At 39.7% G+C, this 21,758-nt stretch overlaps 1 protein-coding gene across 1 annotated transcript; it reads right to left on the reverse strand.

The window, feature by feature from the left end:
- Nucleotides 1-14,878: 14,878 nt before the first annotated feature.
- Nucleotides 14,879-21,551, reverse strand: LOC143773858 (uncharacterized). Its single transcript, XM_077261198.1, has 4 exons — nucleotides 21,490-21,551; nucleotides 19,439-19,492; nucleotides 17,786-17,866; nucleotides 14,879-16,903 (listed from the first exon to the last, which is right to left on the reverse strand). Exons 1-4 carry the CDS (start codon nucleotides 21,541-21,543, stop codon nucleotides 15,827-15,829), a joined length of 1,266 nt encoding a protein of 421 aa, XP_077117313.1. The 5' UTR covers nucleotides 21,544-21,551; the 3' UTR covers nucleotides 14,879-15,826.
- Between the last annotated feature and the right edge of the window lie 207 nt (nucleotides 21,552-21,758).

The following is a 21,758-nucleotide window of genomic DNA, read 5'->3' on the forward strand; positions in this document are numbered from 1 at the left end:
TGAGGCGTTTAACCACCCGAGAAAACCTCTTAATGAATTTTCTATAATAATTGGCGAAACCCAGAAAACGCTGAAGACCATTGAGCTCTCTGGGTTGCACCCAATCCACAATAGCCTGTACTTTCCTAGGGTCATTACAAAACCCCTTGGCGGACAAAATGACCCCTAGAAAGGACAGTTACTGAGCAAAAAATGAGCACTTCTCTGGTTTAGCAAATAGTGAGTTCTCCCTAAGCCTCAGAAGAACTGCACGGAGGTGGTCCATGTGACTGTTTGTCAGAAGAATATATGAGGATGTCATCCAAATAAATTACCATGAGACACCCAATAAAATCTGAGAAAACATGATTAATTAAACCTTCAGAGGTGAGAAAAGCAGTTTTCTACTCATCCCCTTCCCGCATACGGATGAGATTGTATGCCACCCAGAGGTCCAACTTAGAGAACCACCTGGTCCCCCACAATTGATTGTACAAATCAGGTGTCAGTGGGAGGGGATAAGTATTTCTTATGGTGATTTTATTAAGTTCTCGAAAATCGAGGCATGGGCGTAAACCACCATCCTTTTTCTTCACGAAAAAGAACCCCGCAGCCACAGGAGAGACAGATGGCCGAATGTGCCCCTTGCGGAGGCTATCAGAGATATACTCTTTCATAGCGGCCCACTCAGGGGCGGAGAGATTGTACAGACGGGCTTTGGGTAATTTGGCACCGGGAACAAGACCAACAGCACAATTGAGTGGGCGGTGAGGTGGCAGAACCTCAGCCTCCTTTTCGGAGAACACATCCTCAAAGTCCTTCAGGTACTCCTGAATACCCTCCAGACTGACGGATGACACAGATACAGTAACAAAACATCTTTAAGAACAATTGGGACCCCATATAACAATGTACCGAGATGCCCAGTTTATCACAGGATTATGTAATTGCAACCAGGAGAACCCCAACACCAGTCCCGCAGGCAGATTGTCCATAACGAAACATGAAATACGTTCCTGGTGCAAGGAACTCACTTTAAGGATAAACTTCTCTGAAACCATTTTAATGACATTCTTAGCCAGTGGTGTTTTGTCAATGGCAACAACATGAATAGAAGTCTCCAGCCAAACTGTCCCTAAATTACACCTGGATACCAAGTCAGAGTTAATAAAATTCATGAACGACCTGTAATCCACGAAGGTAGAAGAGAACATGGAGCCACTCCCACAACAAAGTTCCACTTCCAACAACATTTTTGAAAATGCAAAAAAAGGTACCTGAGAGTCAGGGTGATTACCACGACAATCACCCAGACTCAGCCGCTTTTTGGTTGATGGACAGGAGGAGCAGTCTTTTTTCCAATGTCCAGGATCTCCGCAGTAGAAACATAACTTTGCTTCAAGCCGTCGTCTAAACTCTTTCTCCTTGAGATTGGTGGCTCCCACCTCCATAGGTTCAGACGGGGGTAAAACAACAGGACCAGCAGAGAACAACGGAACCTCTCGCTGTGCAATGCCTGTCTCCCACAGCCTCCGATCCATGCGGATAGCCGGAGTCATAGCTTCCTCCAATGAGCTGGGAGGTGGATGGAGAGCCAGAGTGTCCTTCAGGTAATCCATCCGTCCACACCTGAACAGACATCCCAGGACACTTCAGTGGACCATCGACTGAACTCGGAGCTGTACCACTCGGCTGAACGCTTCTCCTGAACCAGACCCATAATAGTGTCCTCTGCCATCCTGACATGGTCCGGTTCATCATAGATAACTCCTAGAGCCTCAAAGAATCTATCTACAGACATCAGTTCAGGAGCAGTGAGGGGCAGCGAGAAAGCCCAAGATTGGGGACCCTCCCTAAGTAAGGAGATAACAATCCCAACCCATTGAGTCTCATTCCCAGATGATCGAGGTCTAAGGGAAAACAATAATTTACAACTAATAATAATTATAATAATTTTTATTTATATAGCGCCAACATATTCCGCAGCACTTTACAATTAAGCGGGGACATATACAGACAATAAATTCAATACAGGTTAAGACAATTTAAACAGTGACATTAGGGGTGAGGTCCCTGCTCACAAGCTTACAATCTACAAGGAAATGGGGGGACAACTCTCCCTGAACATACGAAATTTATCTTTTTTATCAGAAAAGGTGTCAGGAAGCTTAACCAAGGGATTTTTTGTAAGTGAGTATGAGACGTGACAAGGGCATGATGTTCCACTGAAAAATCCTGCACCATCTGTGTCAAACTGGACACTTGTTCCGCCAGGTTACAAAGCGGATCCATGGCCAGAGAAAAAAAATGCAAAAATCCCCTTTAAATATGTGGTCAGCTATAATGTAATGTGCTGCAGTGCAGTATAGTGCAACTTCCACCAGGGGGTGCCGGTGAGGGATGAGAGGTTGTACACACAGCATAGCAACACTTGAACAGGGTGCCACAGGTAATGAAAGAAAAGTCAGACAAGCCAAGGTCATATACAGAGAGGTCATCGCAGTACACAGGGGCAGTCAGAAGAATAGACAGTGGTTTGGTCTTCACCATAGTGGAGTTTGGAGTGTGACTGTTTGAGATAGTGGACAGGTGTCTTTTATACTGATAACAAGTTCAAACAGGTGCCATTACTACAGGTAAAGAGTGGATGACAGAGGAGCCTCTTAATGAAGAAGTTACAGGTCTGTGAGAGCCAGAAATCTTGCATGTTTTTAGGTGACCAAATACTTATTTTCCACCATAATTTGCAAAATAGATCTTGCCAAATCAGACAAGATGATTTTCTGGATTTGTTTTCTCATTTTGACTCTAATAGTTGTGGTCTACCTATGATGTCAATTACAGGCCTCTCTCATCTTTTTAAGTGGGAGAACTTGTACAATTGGTCACTGACTAAATACTTTTTTCCCCACTGTATGGCATGCTGAATCATGTTAACAACTGCCAAAAAAATGTTTTTTACTGTGCAACAGTTAATATCACAGAACAATTTAACTGGCAATAAATGACAATGTGGGATTTGGTGTGCTGAATCACATTTGTAACCTCCAAAAAAATTTTTATTTACTGTGTATGAGCTCACCACCACTAAATGACAGGGTGAGATATGGAGTGCAGAATCACATTAGCAACTGCCCCCCCAATTTTTTTTTTACTGCCCAACAGCTCAGATCACATAACAATATCACCACCACTAAATAGCAAGGTGGGATATGGCATGCTGTATCACATTTAGCAAATGAAAAAAATAAGATTTAAAAAGGTCTACTCATGCATGGAGCACAATAGAAGCAGTTCATAACACACTTGTAGGACTTGTGCACTGCTGTCTTTGTCTGTGGATCTCAGTAAAAGTAGTCAAAATAATTTAGTGGCAACGCAAATATTTTCCCTCACTTTGTACCAAATGTTACCGATTTTTTACAATTTTATGAATATCTGCTTGTGTTTCCGATCATGAATCCGAATGTGCCATATTAATGCCGAATTTATGCTTTGCGATTGGTTTTCGAACATATTCGCTCATCTCTAATTATGATCTTTGTTACATCTACATAAAAACAGGGATTCTATTAAAAACATACCAAGCCACTAAGTGACACATCACTGGAATCAGGCTCTCTTGCCCTATATTAAGCTGCACTCAAATTACATAGCAAAAACTTGCTCACAGGTTCCCTTTAAGGAACTGTGAACTTTTGTATACTTCTACTTTTGGTGCTCCAATGCAATTGTAGCTTTGACTTGCAATACTCTCCAGTAATACTTAACATCAATATGGTTAAAAATATATCTATGCCATATGTGTAGAATGAATAAAACAACAAGATCTGTGCTGTTTCCTGTTTTATGTAACAAATCATTTGAGTATTGATTAAATATTGTATGATGTATATACAATTTATGTATTATGTGTATTGAACATATCCAGATATTATCAATAAAATAACTGAACAGGGTAAAATTTAGTGGCAAGTACAAAAATAGTAATAACTAGTGATGAGCGAGTGTGCTCGTTACTCGAGTTTTCCGAGCATGCTCTGGTGTTCTCCGAGTATCTTGGGCGTGCTCATACATTATGTTTGTGTCCCCACTACTGCATGATTTACGGTTATTAGATAACCTGAACACATGCAGGAGTAGCCTGTTTATTAGGGAATCCCCACATGTATTCAGGCTGTCTAGCAGTCGCAAATCATGCAGCTATGGGGACACAAGCATAATCTACGAGCACGCACAAAATACTCGGAGAACACCAGAGCATGCTCGGAAATCTCGAGTAACAAGCACAATCGCTCATCACTAGTAATGACATCTAAAAGGTATTTTTTAAATACAGCACATGAGTTGCATGTGGTAGAATTTATCATTGAATATGTGAAATGTCTTCTCAATAGAAATTATTTTACATTTAATAATAACTTTTACATCCAGAAACAGGGTGTAAGCATAGGGGGACGTTCTCACCCTCCCTTGCAAACATTACTATGTCTTTTTGGGAAAAAAAACTATATTGTTCTCTCCAGATAACGCTTTTTTGAAAAACATAATTTGGTTTGGGAGACACATTGATGACCTCTTGCTGGTGTGGACAGGTGACATAGATGAAGCCAATATGTTTTTCAAATTTTTGGACGATAATTTCAAATTCACTCATTGTTTCAATAAAGAAAAAGTCAATTTCCTAGATGTTACCCTCCACACCAGTAGGGGGTCACCAAGAGTTAAAATATTACCATATAGAAAAGAAACTGACACTAATACTATTCTTAAGCCAAATTCATGTAATCCGAAACATGTTACACATAATATACCTGCGGGAGAACTTATTAGAATCAGAATAAATTGTTCTGATGATACATTACTAGATGCAGAAGTGGACAAAAAAATATGCTGAATTAACCCCTTCCCGACCTGTGATGCCACATATGTAGGCGTCATGAATGTCGGTGCCAATCCAACCTGTGACACCTATGTGGCGTCATGGAGGGATCACGTCCCTGCAGATCGGGTGAAAGGGTTAACTCCAATTTCACCCAATCTGCAGGGACAGGGGGAGGGGTACTTCAGCGCAGGGGGGGTGGCTTCACCCCCTCGTGGCTACGATCGCTCTGATTGGCTGTTGAAAGTGAAACAGCCAATCAGAGTGATTTGTAATATTTCACCTATGAAAATGGTGAAATATTACAATCCAGCCATGGCCGATGCTGCAATATCATCGGCCTTTGGCTGGAAACCCTGATCTGCCCCCCCACCGCCACCGATCGTCTCCCCAGTCCTCTGTCCTGTGCTCCACTCCCCTCCATCCACCTGTCCGCTCCCCCGTCCTCCTGTCCACTCCCCCCGTGCTCTGATCCCACCCCCCGTGCTCCAATCCCCCCGTGCTCCGATCACCCCCCTCATACTTACCAAGCCTCCCGGTGTCCGTCCATCTGCTCCATGGGTGCCGCCATCTTCCAAAATGGCGGGCACATGCGCAGTGCGCCCGCCGAATCTGTCGGCCAGCAGATTCGTTCTAGGTACATTTTGATCACTGTGATAAAACCTATCAGAGTGATCAAAATAAAAAAAATAGTAAATTAACCCTCCCTTTATCACCCACATAGGTAGGGACAATAATAAAAATAAGGAAAATATATTTACTTTTATTTTTACACTAGGGTTAGGGTTAGAACTAGGGTTAGGGTTAGGATTAGGGTTAGGGTTAGGGCTAGGGTTAGGGCTAGGGTTAGAGTTAGAATTAGGGTTAGAATTAGGGTTAGGGTTAGAATTAGGGTATGTGCACATGCTTCGGATTTCGCTGCAGAACCGCAGCGTTTCTGCAGCAGCGGGTCCGCAGCGGTTTCCCATAAGTTTACAGTACAATGTAAACCTATGGGAAACGAAATCTGCAGCGCGGAAATGCAGCAGTTTATATTTTGCAGCATGTCAATTCTTTGTGCGGATTCCGCTGCGGGTTTACACCTGCTCCAATAGAAAGCTACAGGTGTAAAGCCGCAGCGGAAACCGCACTAGAAACCGCGATAAATCCGCAGTAAGAACCGCAGTGGTTTTGCACTGCAGATTTATCAATTCCACTGTGGAAAATTCCGCAATGGAATCCGCAGCGTGGGCACATACCCTAAGGCTATGTGCACACGGTGCGGATTTGACTGCGGATCCGCGGCGGATTGGCCGCTGCGGATTCGTAGCAGTTTTCCATCAGGTTTACAGTACCATGTAAACCTATGGAAAACCAAATCCACTGTGCCCATGGTGTGGAAAATACCGTGCGGAAACGCTGCATTGTATTTTCTGCAGCATGTCAATTGTTTGTGTGGATTCTGTAGTGTTTTACAGCTGTTCTTCAACAGGAATCCACAGGTGAAATCCGCACAAAAAAACGCTGGAAATCCGCGGTAAATCCGCAGGTAAAACGCAGTGCATTTTATCTGCCGATTTTTCAAAAATGGTGCGGAAAAATCTCATATGAATCCGCAAAGTGGGCACACAGCCTTAGGGTTAGGGTTGAAATTAGAGTTAGGGTTGGAATTAGGGCTAGGGTTGGAAAAAGGGTTAAGATTAGGCTTGTGGTTAGGGTTATAGTTAGGATTGGGATTAGGGTTAGGGGTGTGTTGGGGTTAGTGTTGGAGTTAGAATTGAGGGGTTTCCACTGTTTAGGCACATCAGGGGTCTCCAAACGCAACATGGCGCCACCATTGATTCCAGCCAATCTTGCGTTCAAAAAGTCAAATGGTGCTCCGTCCCTTCCGAGCCCTGACGTGCGCCCAGACAGTGGTTTACCCCCACATATGAGGTACCAGCATACTCAGGACAAAATGGGCAACAACTATTGGGGTCCAATTTCTCCTTCTACCCTTGTGAAAATAAAACATTGCTTGCTAAAACATAATTTTTGAGGAAAGAAAAATGATTTTTTATTTTCATGGCTCTGCGTTATAAACTTCTGTGAAGCACTTGGGGGTTCAAAGTGCTCACCACACATCTGGATAAGTTCCTTGGGGGATCTAGTTTTCAAAATGGGGTCACTTGTGGGGAGTTTCTACTGTTTAGGCAGATCAGGGGCTCTGCAAACATGACGCCCGCAGAGTATTACATCAAAGTCTGCATTTCTAAACGTCACTACTTCCCTTCCGACCCCCGACGTGTGCCCAAGCAGTGGTTTACCCCCACATATGGGGTATCAGCGTACTCAGGACAAAAACGACAACAAATATTGGGGTCCACTTCTCCTGTTACCCTTGTGAAAATAAAAAATTACTTACTAAAACATAATTTTTGAGGAAAGAAAAATTATTTTTTATTTTCACGGCTCTGCATTGTAAACTTCTGTGAAGCACTTGGGGGTTCAAAGTGCTCACCACATGGGGCATCAGCATACTGAGGATAACTTGAACAACTTTGGGGGTCCAATTTCTCCTGTTACCCTTGGGAAAATAAAAAAATTGGGGGTAAAAAATCATTTTTGTTGAAAAAAAATTATTTTTTATTTTCACGGCTCTGCGTCATAAACTTCTGTGAAGCACTTAGGAGTCCAAAGTGCTCATGATACATCTAGATAAGTTCCATGGGGGGTCTAGTTTCCAAAATGGGGTCACTTGTGGGGGGTTTCTACTGTTTAGGCACATCAGGGGCTCTGCAAACGCAACGTGATGCCTGCAGACCATTCCATCAAAGTCTGCATTTCAAAACGTCACTACTTCCCTTCTGAGCCCCGACGTATGCCCAAACAGTAGTTTACCCCCACATGTGGGGTACCAGCATACTAAGGACAAACGGGGCAGCAACTATTGGGGTCTAATTTCTCCTGTTACCCTTGTGAAAATAAAAAATTGCTTGCTGAAAAATAATTTTAGGGGAAAGAAAAATGATTTTTTATTTTCACGGCTCTGCGTTATAAACTTCTGTGAAGCACTTGGTGGTTTAAAGTGGTCACCGCACATCTAGATTAGTTCCATGGGTCGTCTAGTTTCCAAAATGGGGTCACATGTGGGGGAGCTCCAATGTTTAGGCACACAAGTGCTCTCCAAATACGACATGGTGTCCGCTAACGATTGGAGCTAATTTTTCATTCAAAAAGTCAAATGGCACTCCTTCCCTTCCAAGCCCTGCCGTGTGCCCAAACAGTGGTTTACCCCCACATGTGAGGTATCAGTGTACTCAGGAGAAATTGCCCAATAAATTTTAGGATCCATTTTATCATGTTGCTCATGTGGAAATGAACAAATTGAGGCTAAAAGAATTTTTTTGTGAAAAAAAAGTACTTTTTCATTTTTACAGATCAATTTGTGAAGCACCTGGGGGTTCAAAGTGCTCACTATGCATCTAGATAAGTTCCTTGAGGGGTCTAGTTTTCAAAATGGGGTCACTTGTGGGGGAGCTCCAATCTTTAGGTACACAGGGGCTCTCCAAACGCGACATGGTGTCCGCTAACGATTGGAGCTAATTTTTCATTCAAAAGTCAAATGGCGCTCCTTCCCTTCCGAGCCTTGCCGTGTGCACAAACAGTGGTTTGTGACCACATATGAGGTATCAGTGTACTCAGGAGAAATTGCCCAACACATTTTAGGATCTATTTTATCCTGTTGCCCATGTGAAAATGAAAAAATTGAGGCTAAAAGAAATTTTTTGTGAAAAAAAGTACTTTTTCATTTTTACGGATCAATTTGTGAATCACCTGGGGGTTCAAAGCGTTCACTATGCATCTAGATAAGCTCCTTGGGGGGTCTAGTTTTCAAAATGTGGTCACTTGTGGTGGACCTCCAATGTTTCGGCACACAGGGGCTCTCCAAACGCGACATGTGTCCGCTAAAGATTGGAGCCAATTTTTCATTGAAAAAGTCAAATGGCGCTCCTTCCCTTCCGAGCCCTGTTGTGCGCCCAAAGAGTGGTTCCCCCCCATATGAGGTATCAGCGTACTCAGGACATATTGTACAATAACTTTTGGGTTCCAGTTTCTCTTTTTACCCTTGGGAAAATAAAAAAATTGTTGGTAAAAGATCATTTTTGTGACTAAAAAGTTAAATGTTCATTTTTTCCTTCTATGTTGCTTCTGCTGCTGTGAAGCCCCTGAAGGGTTAATAAACTTTTTGAATGTGGTTTTGAGTACCATGAGGGGTGCAGTTTTTAGAATGGTGTCACTTTTGGGTATTTTCAGCCATATAGACCCTTCAAACTGACTTCAAATGTGAGGTGGTCCCTAAAAAAAATGGTTTCGTAAATTTCGTTCCGAAAATGTGAAATCGCTGGTCAAATTTTAACCCTTATAGCTTCCTAGCAAAAAAAATGTTGTTTCCAAAATTGTGCTGATGTAAAGTAGACATGTGGTTAATGTTATTTATTAACTATTTTGTGTCACATAACTCTCTGGTTTAACAGAATAAAAATTAAAAATGTGAAAATTGCAAAATTTTCAAATTTTTTGCTAAATTTCCATTTTTTTCACAAATAAATGCAAAAATTATTGACCTAAATTTACTACTAACATGAAGCCCAATATGTCACGAAAAATCACTCTCAGAACCACTAGGATCCGTTGAAGCGTTCCTGAGTTATTACCTCATAAAGGGACACTGGTCAGAATTGCAAAAAACGGCCAGGTCATTAAGGTCAAAATAGGCTGGGTCATGAAGGGGTTAAGGAGTAGAGGATATTCACTAAACATCTTAAAGCAAGCCAAAAATAAGATAGCAAAATTGAGTAGAGATGTTCTCTTTAAAAATAATCATAAAAAAGTAATATCTCTGTGGATACGGGTTATATTAATTTCACTATCCAATATAGTGCTAACTATAGGCAAATAGTGAATATAATCAGAAAATACATACCAATGCTAGACCAGGATACACAGCTTAAACAAATTCTGGCAGACAATACTCTCCGGTTCTCTGCCAGAAAAGCTCCTACTTTGGGCACAATGATTTCACCTAGTCTTTTTGTGAGAGATAATACTAAAGAAACCAATTACTGGTTAAATCTGATAGGATTCTATAAATGTGGCCAGAAAATATGCATCAGCTGCATGCATGCTATGAAATGTAAGGCTTTTACTTCTTATCACACGGGCCTGACATATCCAATCAAAGATTTTATGAATTGTAACACCAGTGGAGTGATATATGCAATTGAATGCGCAGAATGCAGGATTCAGTACATTGGTTGCACGATCGGTCCTTTGAAATGCGGAATCAGGGGACATCTCTCTGATTCTACGGGTGAATTGAAAATAAATGTTTCAGCCGTTTCAACACACTTTGTGGTAATACATGGTGGGAATACTGCCGCATTACGATTTTGTGGTATAGAGAAGGTCAAACGCCCGAGTCGGGGTGGTGATTATAGAAGAAAGGTTCTCAATCGTGAAACATTTTGGATGTTTAAGATGGTTACTTGACATCCACATGGTTTGAATATCAGGAGGGATTTAGTCCTACAATATAATTAATACTTTGAAAAATCGCATTGAATTATAGGAACCTGATAAGTTAAGCATTCCTAGAAACTACTCTTTTTGAAATTATATTCCACATGTCCGCAAAGTGTATACGCACGAATTTTATTTAAACTGATACAGATATACTGTTCAGATCTTGAAACTAAGATAAAATTCAGGCCCATACATTATGTGGAATATTTGGGAATAATAGATAATTGTGACATATATGGATCAAGGTGTAAAATAGGTATATAGCATGGATAGGTGGAATATCAGTTTATTTGCATTAAGCTCGTAGATAACATATATTGCACAGGTATGTTTATGTTTTGACATCCTACTTAATTTAAAAAATAAAAAATATCAATACATACCGTGCACATATAATACCATTATATTTCACTAAAATCTGATTTGCAAATAATACCAGCACAAATGTTCCACAGTTTATTATATATATTGAATCAATTTGCATTGTGTATGTGAATATCATGATATATGAAATGATATACTTTTTGTAATGTTATTTATATAATATAATATAATATGATTCCATACTATCTTGCTATTATATTTATGCATAGGTTCACATGGACCTATTTTTCCAGCTGCACTTTTCTGGTTGCAAGGAATGACTTAAATTCAACAACTATGTTGAAATCATCTGCATGCGTGCTGGACATGAAATTGTCACTTACACAGCTGAAATTTCTGCTCTGAACCTAGCCTCTGTATGGACATGTCTTTGTAGCTATTTAATGTCTATTTGTGTCTGTTCAGTGTGACCATGAATAACCCTATAACAACCGCCGATACGCCTTTTAACGGTGGTTGTTAAGGGTATCGGGGGGTAGCTGAGACCCCAGAGAACATGATTTGGGTCAGATTTTACTGACACCTGGGTTACGATCCCCAGTATTAAACGTATACTGGCGAACGCCAAAAAAAAGCGCAATTTGCCATATAATTCTCTGTCCTCTGTTGTGATTGCACATCACTGAACAGAGAAATAGGGCCCTCAATCCCTCTCCGGTACGTCCCGGTGCTCCTCGTGCTTTCCCCCATGGGCACCGCCATCTTCTCCCGGGAAGAAAATGGCAGGCTCATGCACAGTGTGCCCGCTGAATCTGCCGTCCGGCACCCAGCAGATCTCAGGGTCTCGGCTGCCGGGGGTGGCCGAGACTCCAAAGAACATGATTCGGGTCGGTTTTAATGACCCCTGTTTTGCGATTGCCATTACTAACCGTGTAACGGCAGCCACAAAAAAAAGATGTGCCATTTAATTTCTCTCTCCTCAGATGAGAGAAATCCCAGATCCCTCCCAGTAGGGTTGGGATTAGGGTTAGGGATGTGTTGGAGTTAGGGTTGTGATTAGGGTTATGGTTAGGGTTGGGATTAGGGTTAGGGGTGTGTTGGGGTTAGGGTTGGGATTAGGATTATGGATAGGGTTCGGATTAGGGTTAGGGGTGTTTTGGGGTTAGGGTTGGAGTTAGAATTGAGGGGTTTCCACTGTTTAGGTACATCAGGGGGTCTCCAAATGCGACATGGCTCCATCATTGATTCCAGCCAATTTTGCGTTCAAAAAGTCAAATGGTGCTCCATCCCTTCTGAGCTCTGCCGTGCACCCAAACAGTGGTTTACCCCCACATACGTGGCATCAGTGTACTCAGATCAAATTGAACAACTTTGGGGGTCCAGTTTCTCCTGTTACCCTTGGGAAAATAAAAAAAATTGGGGGCTAAAAAATATTTTTTGTGGAAAAAAATGATTTTTTATTTTCATGGCTCTGCATCATAAACTTCTGTGAAGCACCTAGGCGTTCCAAGTGCTCATGACACATCTAGATAAACTCCTTGGGGGATCTAGTTTCCAAAATGGGGTCACTTGTGGGGTGTTTCCATTGTTTAGGCACATCAGGAGCTCTGCAAACTCAACATGACACCCGCAGACCATTCTATCAAAGTCTGCATTCCAAAACGGTGCTTCCGAGCTCTGCCATGCACCTAAACAGTGGTTCCCCCCACATACGGGGTATCAGTGTACTCAGGACAAGTTGCACAATAACGTTTGGGGTCCAATTTCTCCTGTTACCCTTGTGAAAGTAAAAATTTGGGGGTGAAAAGATAATTTTTGTGGAAAAATATGATTTTTCATTTTCACGGCTCTACGTTATAAACTTCTGTGAAGCACTTGGGGGTTCACAGTGCTCATCACACATCTAGATAAGCTCCTTGGGGGTCTATTTTCCAAAATGGGGTCACTTGTGGGGGTTTCTACTGTTTAGGTACATCAGGGGCACTGCAAATGCAACATGATGCCCGCAGACCATCCCATCAAAGTCTGCAATTAAAAACATCACTACTTCCATTCCGAGCCCCGATGTGTGCACAAACAGTGGTCCCCCCACATATGGGGTATCGGTGTACTCAGGAAAAATTGCACAACAACTTTTTTGCTCCAATTTCTCCTGTTACCCTTGAGAAAATCAACAATTGTGGGCCAAAAAAAAATCATTTTTGAGGAAAAAAAAGATTTTTTATTTTTGCGACTCGGCGTTATAAATTTCTTTGAAGCACTTGGGGTTCAAAGTGATGATCACACATCTAGAAAAGTTCCTTTAGGGGTCTAGTTTCCAAAATGGTGTTACTTGTGGGGGTTTTCCACTGTTTAGGCACATCAGGGGCTCTCCAAACGCGACATGGCGTCCGATCTCAATTCCAGCCAATTCTGCATTGAAAAAGTCAAACGGCGCTGCTTCCCTTCTGTCGTGACCCAAACAGTGATTTACCCCCACATATGGGTTATCAGCGTACTCAGAACAAATTTCACAACAAATTTTGTTGTCTAATTTATCCTGTTACCCTTGTGAAAATAAGAATTTGGGGAGAAAAATTAATTTTTGTGGAAAAAATAAGATTTTTATTTTCACGGCTCTACGTTATAAACTTCTGTGAAGCACTTGGGGGTTCAAAGTGCTCACCACACATCTAGATATGTTTGTTAAGGGGTCTAGTTTCCAAAATAGTGTCACTTGTGGGGGGTTTTACTGTTTAGGCACATCAGGGACTCTCCAAACGCGACATGGTGTCCGATCTCAATTCCAGCCATTTCTGCACTGAAAAAGTAAAATGGCACCCCTTCTCTTCCAAGCTCTGCCGTGCATCCAAACATTGGTTTACCCCACATATGGGGTATCGGCGTACTCAGGACAAATTGCAAAACTACTTTTGCTGTCTAATTTCTCATGTTACCCTTGTGAAAATAAGAATTTGGGGGCAAAAAAATCATTTTTGTGGAAAAAATAAGATTTTTTATTTTCACGGCTCTACTTTATAAACTTCTGTGAAGCACTTGGGGGTTAAAAGTGCTCACCACACATCTAGATAAGTTCCTTAAGGGGTCTAGTTTCCAAAATGGGGTCACTTGTGGGGATTTCCACTGTTAAGGCACATCAGGGGCTCTCCAAACGCGACATGGCATCCGATCTCTATTCCAGCCAATTCTGCATTGAAAAAGTCAAACAGCACTCCTTCTCTTCCAAGCGCTGCCATGCGCCCAAATAGTGGTTTACCCCCACATGTGTGGTATTGGCATATTCAGGAGAAATTACACAACAAATTTAGTGGTTAATGTTCTCTTTTTACACTTGTGAAAATAAAAAAAATTGGTTCTGAAGTAAAATATTTGTAAAAAAAAAAGTTAAATGTTAATTTTTTCCTTCCACATTGCTTCAGTTCCTGTGAAGCACGTAAAGGGTTAATAAACTTCTTGAATGTGGTTTTGAGCACCTCGAAGGGTGTAGTTTTTAGAATGGTGTCACTTTTGGGTATTTTCTGTCATCTACACCCCTCAAAGTGACTTTAAATGTGAGATGGTCCCTAAAAAAAATGGTTTTGTAAATTTTGCTGTAAAAATGATAAATCGCTGGTCAACTTTTAACCCTTGCGCAGGCGTGTACTCCGGAGGACAGAGAATGAACTTCAATCCAATATTGCGGCAAGCATGCAGCCAGTGGGTAAGGAAAGGGTGAATCAAACACCCGAAAACCCCGCCCATATGACCCAAAACCAGTCCCGCCAAATTCAGGTGACAGGTTCCCTTTAAGCTGCAAATTGGCTCCATCACTAAGGGTTTAAGGCCTTGTTACAGGTCGAAACATGTTGCTTCTAGATGTCCACTGGCTGATCTGACTGCATGTAACTGTGCTTTTTTATCTTTTTCTATTATTCTTGAATAAAATGGAAGTGTTATACATATAAGACATATAAATAAACATATGGTAAGTCAAATTAATATCACTTTTTTTAATTGATTAATTAACTCCACTTCTTTTTGAGGCATATGTGCTTAAAAGAAGCAGTCCCATGTATATTTTTTTATTAAATGTGTGTGTATATGCATGTAATGTAGAGTGTATTAATATACCCATCTACCGCTGCTTTATCTTTGTTTCGCTTCTGACATCACCGCAATTGCTACTAACTGGCTCACTCTGTGCCAGAAGCCTCTTTTACAATGTAAGTCTATGCAGTCTCATTCTGACTGTCCATAGGCTTACATTGTAAAAGCCACTTCCGGGTCACACACACACAGAGCGCAGTGTGACCCTGAGAGTCTGCACTGAGAAGCAGGGCAGAACGGCGCTGGACACCGGAGAAAGCAGCGGTAGGTGAGTACGGTATATTAATACACTCACGCTACATTACATGCACATACATGCACATTCAATAAAAAATCTAGATGTGATTCCTTCTTTAAATAAAGGATACTGTTATATTATTATGATATTATTTCTATATGAGGACTACACGGGAGACTTTGCCTTATGGTATTGACATTGAGGGACATTATTGATGTGTGGGGGCCATGTATAATCACATTGTTATTATACGGGAGCCACATGGAGGACATTGTTAATGTATGGGGCTACATGGGGAAAGATGTTAATGTTTGGGGTCACATAGGGAACATTATTACATTATTGATGTATGGGGCCACCTCGGGAAATATCACCACAATATCATAAAAACAAAGATATTGCTACATTTTCGCAATATGTAGCATTTATTTCCTGATATATGTAACACTTGTATTGGGGCATAAATGCTGCTGTAGAGATGCCATTTTACTATTTTGTAATCAGGGGCTAACACAGACTCTATGCTACTAATGTGCACGCAACGGACTAACATGCTTGTGTGTGTGCATCTGTGTGTGTATGTGGAGGGGGGGATTGGTCCAAATTTAGAATTTTGCCATGGAACCCATTGAATTTTCGTTTTGCCACTGAACTGACTTTTCTTACATGTAAATTACCAGAAAAAATACTTAGCTGAAAAACAAAACATAATTAATGACGTGTTCAACAATAGAAGAACTGCTTCCTAGCACTTTTTAATTTTAATGATTCAGTTAATCGAATTCTTGACTACTGTCACTTCTACTTTCTGATGAACTTTGTCTGTAGTTGTGTCGCTTGCCACCAGTCTTGTGTCTTTTTCCACTGCTGTATTGAAATTTGTTTCTAGTTTGTTTTGCACCTTTATGCTTGTTTATTTTGGGTTTTTTGGTTGTTTTTTTGTTTGATTTGACTTTTCGGTTCATGGTATTTTTCTCCTCCTTTGTTCTATCAGGTCTATCCATACTGCTTTTTGTATAGAACAAGTCCTTTTGTGTTGGGGGCTGTGTCACAAAAATATCGTCCTTCACTTTGGGTGGATACTTGCATTGCCCATCAGATTCAAAGCATCCTATATTATTACTAGAGTCATTCATTTTTGGCAGAACATCTGTGTTTGTTCCTTGATTACCCATATCTGTGTTATTGTAGACTGGAGTGTCAAGAAGGGTACTACCTTCAGTACCAAAGTAATCATCTCCATTGCTATATTCATTTATTTTCACTTCTTTACTGTGTGATATTCCTGTCTGAAGTCCCTTTGTGATATTGGCAACTAGATCCCTATCTTCATACATCTCAATATCATTTTGAGCTAAATTTACTGCACTTGTAATGGTATCAAACTTTACATCAGGTGTGCTGTTATAGTCTCTGGTACCAGTCTCCGTATATGTTTCTACATTCTCTGTAGTTTTAGGAGAGTTTTTATTACTTGGAAAGTCAAAAAGTGCACTACTTTCAGTAACATAGTGATCATCTTGATTACTATGTCCACTGGTCTTCTGCATCTTGTTAATGTGAGACGCTCCTGTCTGAAGTCCATGTGTAGTGTTAGAGAGTAGACTTGTGTTTTCATGCATTTCAATGTCATTTTGAGTTGCTCCTACTGTACTAAACTTTAAACCAGGCATATGGGTGTTGTCTCTGGTTCCAGTGTTTGTTTCTGGCATCTGTTTCTTGTCATACATGCTTGCAGGTTTATTGGTCGGAATGATTGTATCTTCATTGATATCTTTATTTTCTGTATTTATGGGAGAATTTCGGTTACTTTGATAGTCATTCTTCATAGTTGTGTCTTCAACTCTGTCCTTCAATTAGACCATATGAAACACAAAATATAGGTAAAAATACAAGTTCTTAAAAGGCTGCCCAAAGTTCTATTTGGGGGAAAGGCAGAAGAAGTATGACAATCTGCAGTGTATTACTGGAATATGTCATCACTTTCTGATCAATGGGTGTCCAACTGCTGGGACTTCTACTTATCCTGACATTAAAGGTATGACAATGCTAATTTAACACTTCCTATTCCCTTTTTTACATTGTACGGGTGTTACCTGTAATTCCCAGTACAGGGATTCTCAGAACAGTTATGTTCACTTTACGGGGGCCTCGCCACAATCCCTTGCATTGCCAAAGTACAGGGAATATTTTAAAGCTGAGGCAGTGCAAATCCGAAGCAATATTATTCTAAAGATCAATGGAGGTAATGGTTGGACCTCAACTGATCAGAAAGTGATGGTATACCATTTATATAACACTTTAAAATAATATTTATTCAAGATAATTTCCACCCACTGTAAATATAAAATTGTATGTTAGTTAAATAGTTAAATTAAGCATTATTACAGTTGCCTATCTGTCAAAAGTGACAAAAGGAAGAACAAAGCCATATCGGCTGTCAGTTTTGAATTAGCTTCTCAGAAAAAAAAAAACTTTAACTTTGTAAATCAATAGAACATTCTAATACAACAGTGATAATCAGTATGGCTGCACTTCCTCTTGTCACTTTTTTACTCTGTGTACATTTATCTATAACCGATCCCCGGCTACTGCTCTGATTTATTATAAAATGTTATTAATATTATTATGTAATGTTATATTAGTAAATGTTCTCTTGAAAATTATCACTGTGCAAAGCAGAACACAAACAGCATTTCCCATTTGCTTGAAAAATCCTAATACAGAATTACCTTGGCTTCTTTATTTTCTGGTAGAAATTCAAATACATAGACATTTATGCCACTGTTGGAATCATGACCTTGGTAAATTAGCTAAAAATCAGGATGAAATCCCCCCACCAAAAAAAATAAAAAAAAAACATAAAGGAAAGAATTAAGCATAGTTCAAAGATTCAATGGAAATTAATATATAAGAACATAACTACAGTATTTGTTCACAAAGTGCAGGTTGAAGTGCTGTAGGTCATATTAGTGAGAGGGAATATAAAGGAATGTATTTATTGTGTTCCTGCTTGTGGGGCATTGTGTCGGATAACGGGCCCTTTACCTTACATGCCTTGGGACCCTTTGATTTGGTTGTATTGTATTGGTTTATTATTATTGCATTCACTTGCTGTTAGTACTGTACTTTGGGTATACTTACATTCTCTTATTTGCTATCTTATACATCTCTAGAGGGTCCCATGGAAGGTATTATTTTATGTGAGAGTATTTATCAATGTGAAACCTCATTGATATTATTGAAGGACACATGCTTTTTAATTATTCTTAAAAGGAACATTATAATCTGACACACACAGCGTGCTCACTATGTAGTAAATAACTGGAAGTGAGCAGCTGCAGGGGGAATAAAACTTGGTTTTCTCCCTGCGGCCACTTCTCCAGTAAGCTGGCTATACAGGATTTAAACACTATTTACCCAAAAATTACCACTATTTCCAAAGGTAAATCACATTTCTGGACCTGACGGGTTCCCTTTAATATCTGGCCTAAAGCTTAAATATTTTGTTTATCTGATATTTTGTATAGTGTATCCTTTTTAGACTTTTCATGTATCCGCTCATCATCCATTAGAACAGATCCAGCATTAATCCATTAACAAAAAAAGTTGTGCAAACACAATTTTTTATACATTGAAGTCTACAGAAAACACATCCGTTAAATAGCCATCCTTTCTCTTTCATTTAAAACTGATCCGGTAAGCAAAAAAATCAATCCTTAACAAAAGAGAGATTACCAGATCGATAATTAATGAATCTGTTTTCCATAGACTTCAATGTTAAAAAAAGGGATCTAGTTGAAATCATTTTTTTTTAGCTGGATAAAAAAGTTTTCTCTGCAAAACTTCTTTGTCAACGGGTGGTTATTTATCTGCAGATCACTGGCAGATTGAACCGATATACCTGCTCTTATTCTTGTGAGATCTCATATGTAGCACCAGCTTTACCATCCTTCTATATCTATACCTTCAGCATCTGCAGAGGTATGTAGCGGTATGATTAACATGATGATTGACGTGCCATAAAAAGCTATTTATATCACTATCTTCCTAAGGCTGGGTTCAGATGGGTGTGTTATGTGATCCGTATTCGGACAGCAATGCGTGGACTGACTTTGGATCTCTCAACCCGATTTTACATCTTCATAAACAAATATGAAACTGGAAGTTTGGCTCGGGAAATCCGTGCTCAGTACATGCATTGTAGTCTGAATCTGGCCTTACGAAAAGCTGAACATGTATAAAAAAAAACACTGACAGAACAATGATGAAAGCAAGTACACAAATACAGATGTAAAAAAATAACATTTGGGAAATTGAAACTTGGACGTTAATTGGTAGCTTTTGCCAATCTACATTTTGTCATAGCTACGTGCAAGGCTTACTTTTGGGTTTTGGGCACAGCAAGCTGTGGTATCATCGACATCAGGAGACTGGGTCTTTAGGTTTAAAAAATGACAAAGCAAAGGAGACATGTTATCGGAAGATATTGGTGAATTATCCTGACAATACTTGTAGGTGGGTTTACACACAGTGGATTCGTTGTAGATTAGTTGTGGATTCAGAAAAGAAAATCCGCAGCGGCAATTGGAAAGATTGTTGTGAATATAATTTCATAAAAACCATTCAAAAAAATCAGGGAAGATTTGAAGACATATTGCAGATTTTCCATTTGTATAATTTTATCCATTGCCACATACTGTACACAGGTCACATGATTCCAGTTTGTGTAAACCCAGCCTAAATATTTTATAATTGTCCCAATTATTATTAATAATAATAATAATAATAATAGAAGGTGAATCATTGTCCTAGACCTATCTAAAGCAAACCTTGCTCTTTCTTGCATTTTCATTCAGCGGCAGATGAAATACAGTCATGGCCGACAGATTTGACACCCTTGAAATTGTTCCAGAAAATGAAGAATTTCGCTCAGAAAATGATTGCAATTACGCGTTTTATTATACACATGTTTGTTTCCTTTGTGTGTAGTTGAACAACACAAAAAAAACCAAAGAAAAGACAAATTGGGCATAATTTCACACAAAACCCGAAAAATAGGTCGGACGGAATTTTTTGGAACAATTTCAAGGGTGCCAACACTTTCTGCCATGACTCTATATCAATGATACTTAGAATACTTTGCCTACACTTAGGTCACAACTGTATGACATAGGACAGCTGATCTCATAAATATGACATAAAGTAATGTTTGAAAATGGAGTAAGGAAAACCAAAAAACAAAGATCAGGTCATGTTCGGATTACATGGGTTTTGTGTGTGTTTTCTGCTGTGGAAATGCAAATCATGTATATGCAATTTGACTCTGCGATATTTGGACTTCTCAGTCATGTCTGCAAAAAACAATCATTTACTGCAAGAGAAATTGAGACGTTGCGAAATGTTAAATCCCATACTCTTTACTCAAACTGGAATACACTGTATCTTTTTCCACATAAAAAAAGCACAAAATGCTCTTCATGAAAACTTACTGATTAATTATGCTTAGATTATATAACACCATCATATTCATCAGCACTTTGCAGACATCATTATAACTGTGCTTTGAGACTCATAATGTAGATTCCCAATCAGTTTGTCTATAGAGTATGGAAGAAAACCAGAGAACCTGAAGGAAGCCAATGCAAACATGGGGAGAACATTGCAGGTTGTCTTTGGTGAGATTTGAACTTAGGACCCCAATGCTGCAAAGTTTTAGTGCTAACCTCTGAGCCAACATGCTTTCCTACTTAGACTTAAAGGGGTTGTACCACGAACATAAGTACTATATATTTTAATCAACAGACCTTGGAATAAAAGCAAACTTCACAATTAAATGTGCTTAGAAAAAATGTTCCTATACTGAAATAATCCTATAAATGTGTCTATGCTGTGTACTGTGTAATGGCTGTGTCTGACTGTGCAGGAACATGGTCTGATTATACCTCATCTCCTGGGCAGGGGAGGAAGGAGAAAAGTATACAGACAGAACAGGAGGGGATCACAGCTGATTCATTCTGTGAGGTAAAATATTATTTATAAACAGGCAGTGAAATGTTTTACCTCACAGAAAGAATCAGCTGTGATCCCCTGCTGTAATGCATGTATACTCCTTTCCTTCCTCCCCTGCCCAGGAGCTGTGCTATGATCAGACCATGTTCCTGTACGGTCAGACACAGACATTACACAGTACACAGCAGGGGCACATTTATAAGATTATCTGAGCACAGGAATATTTTTTTAAACACATCCAATTGTGGAAATTATTATTATTATTCCAAAATCTATTAATTAAAATATACTTTGTTTGTGGGAAAACCACTTTAAGAGATAAAATATGAAATGTTTATACCTGCGTGGTGCTTTATTGGCACTGTAATGTGTAGATATATTTTTTGTCATCTCAATTAAAACATACAGCATTATATGTACTTACTGGAAATTGAAAGGTTTCTGAAATTAGACAGATCCATACAAGAATAAGCTTCATTTTGAATACTTCTGTGGACAGATCACAATAGTTAAATGCTGGTGCTTTTGCAATTTATCTCTTTCGTTGAATGTACAGACAATATTATCAACTGTTACTCTACGTTTTCAAAATGTTCCAAGTTCTATCACATAAGAAGCACTTATAATTTGTATTTATTCTCCATAACATCACCTTATCATTGTCTATAAAGACTACTATTTTAAGAAAAGTGA

This window comes from Ranitomeya variabilis, chromosome 1, assembly GCF_051348905.1.
Source record: "Ranitomeya variabilis isolate aRanVar5 chromosome 1, aRanVar5.hap1, whole genome shotgun sequence".
Lineage (NCBI taxonomy): Eukaryota > Metazoa > Chordata > Amphibia > Anura > Dendrobatidae > Ranitomeya > Ranitomeya variabilis.

Excerpts from the sequence above, each read along its gene's own strand:
- LOC143773858 (XM_077261198.1), bottom strand. The coding sequence starts at position 21,543 with ATGAAGCTTATTCTTGTATGGATCTGTCTAATTTCAGAAACCTTTCAA. Across the intron at positions 19,493-21,489 it reads CAGAAACCTTTCAATTTCCA|ACCCAGTCTCCTGATGTCGA; the intron begins GTAAGTACATAT and ends TTAAACCTAAAG. Across the intron at positions 17,867-19,438 it reads GCTGTGCCCAAAACCCAAAA|CTAATTTACCAAGGTCATGA; the intron begins GTAAGCCTTGCA and ends CCTGATTTTTAG.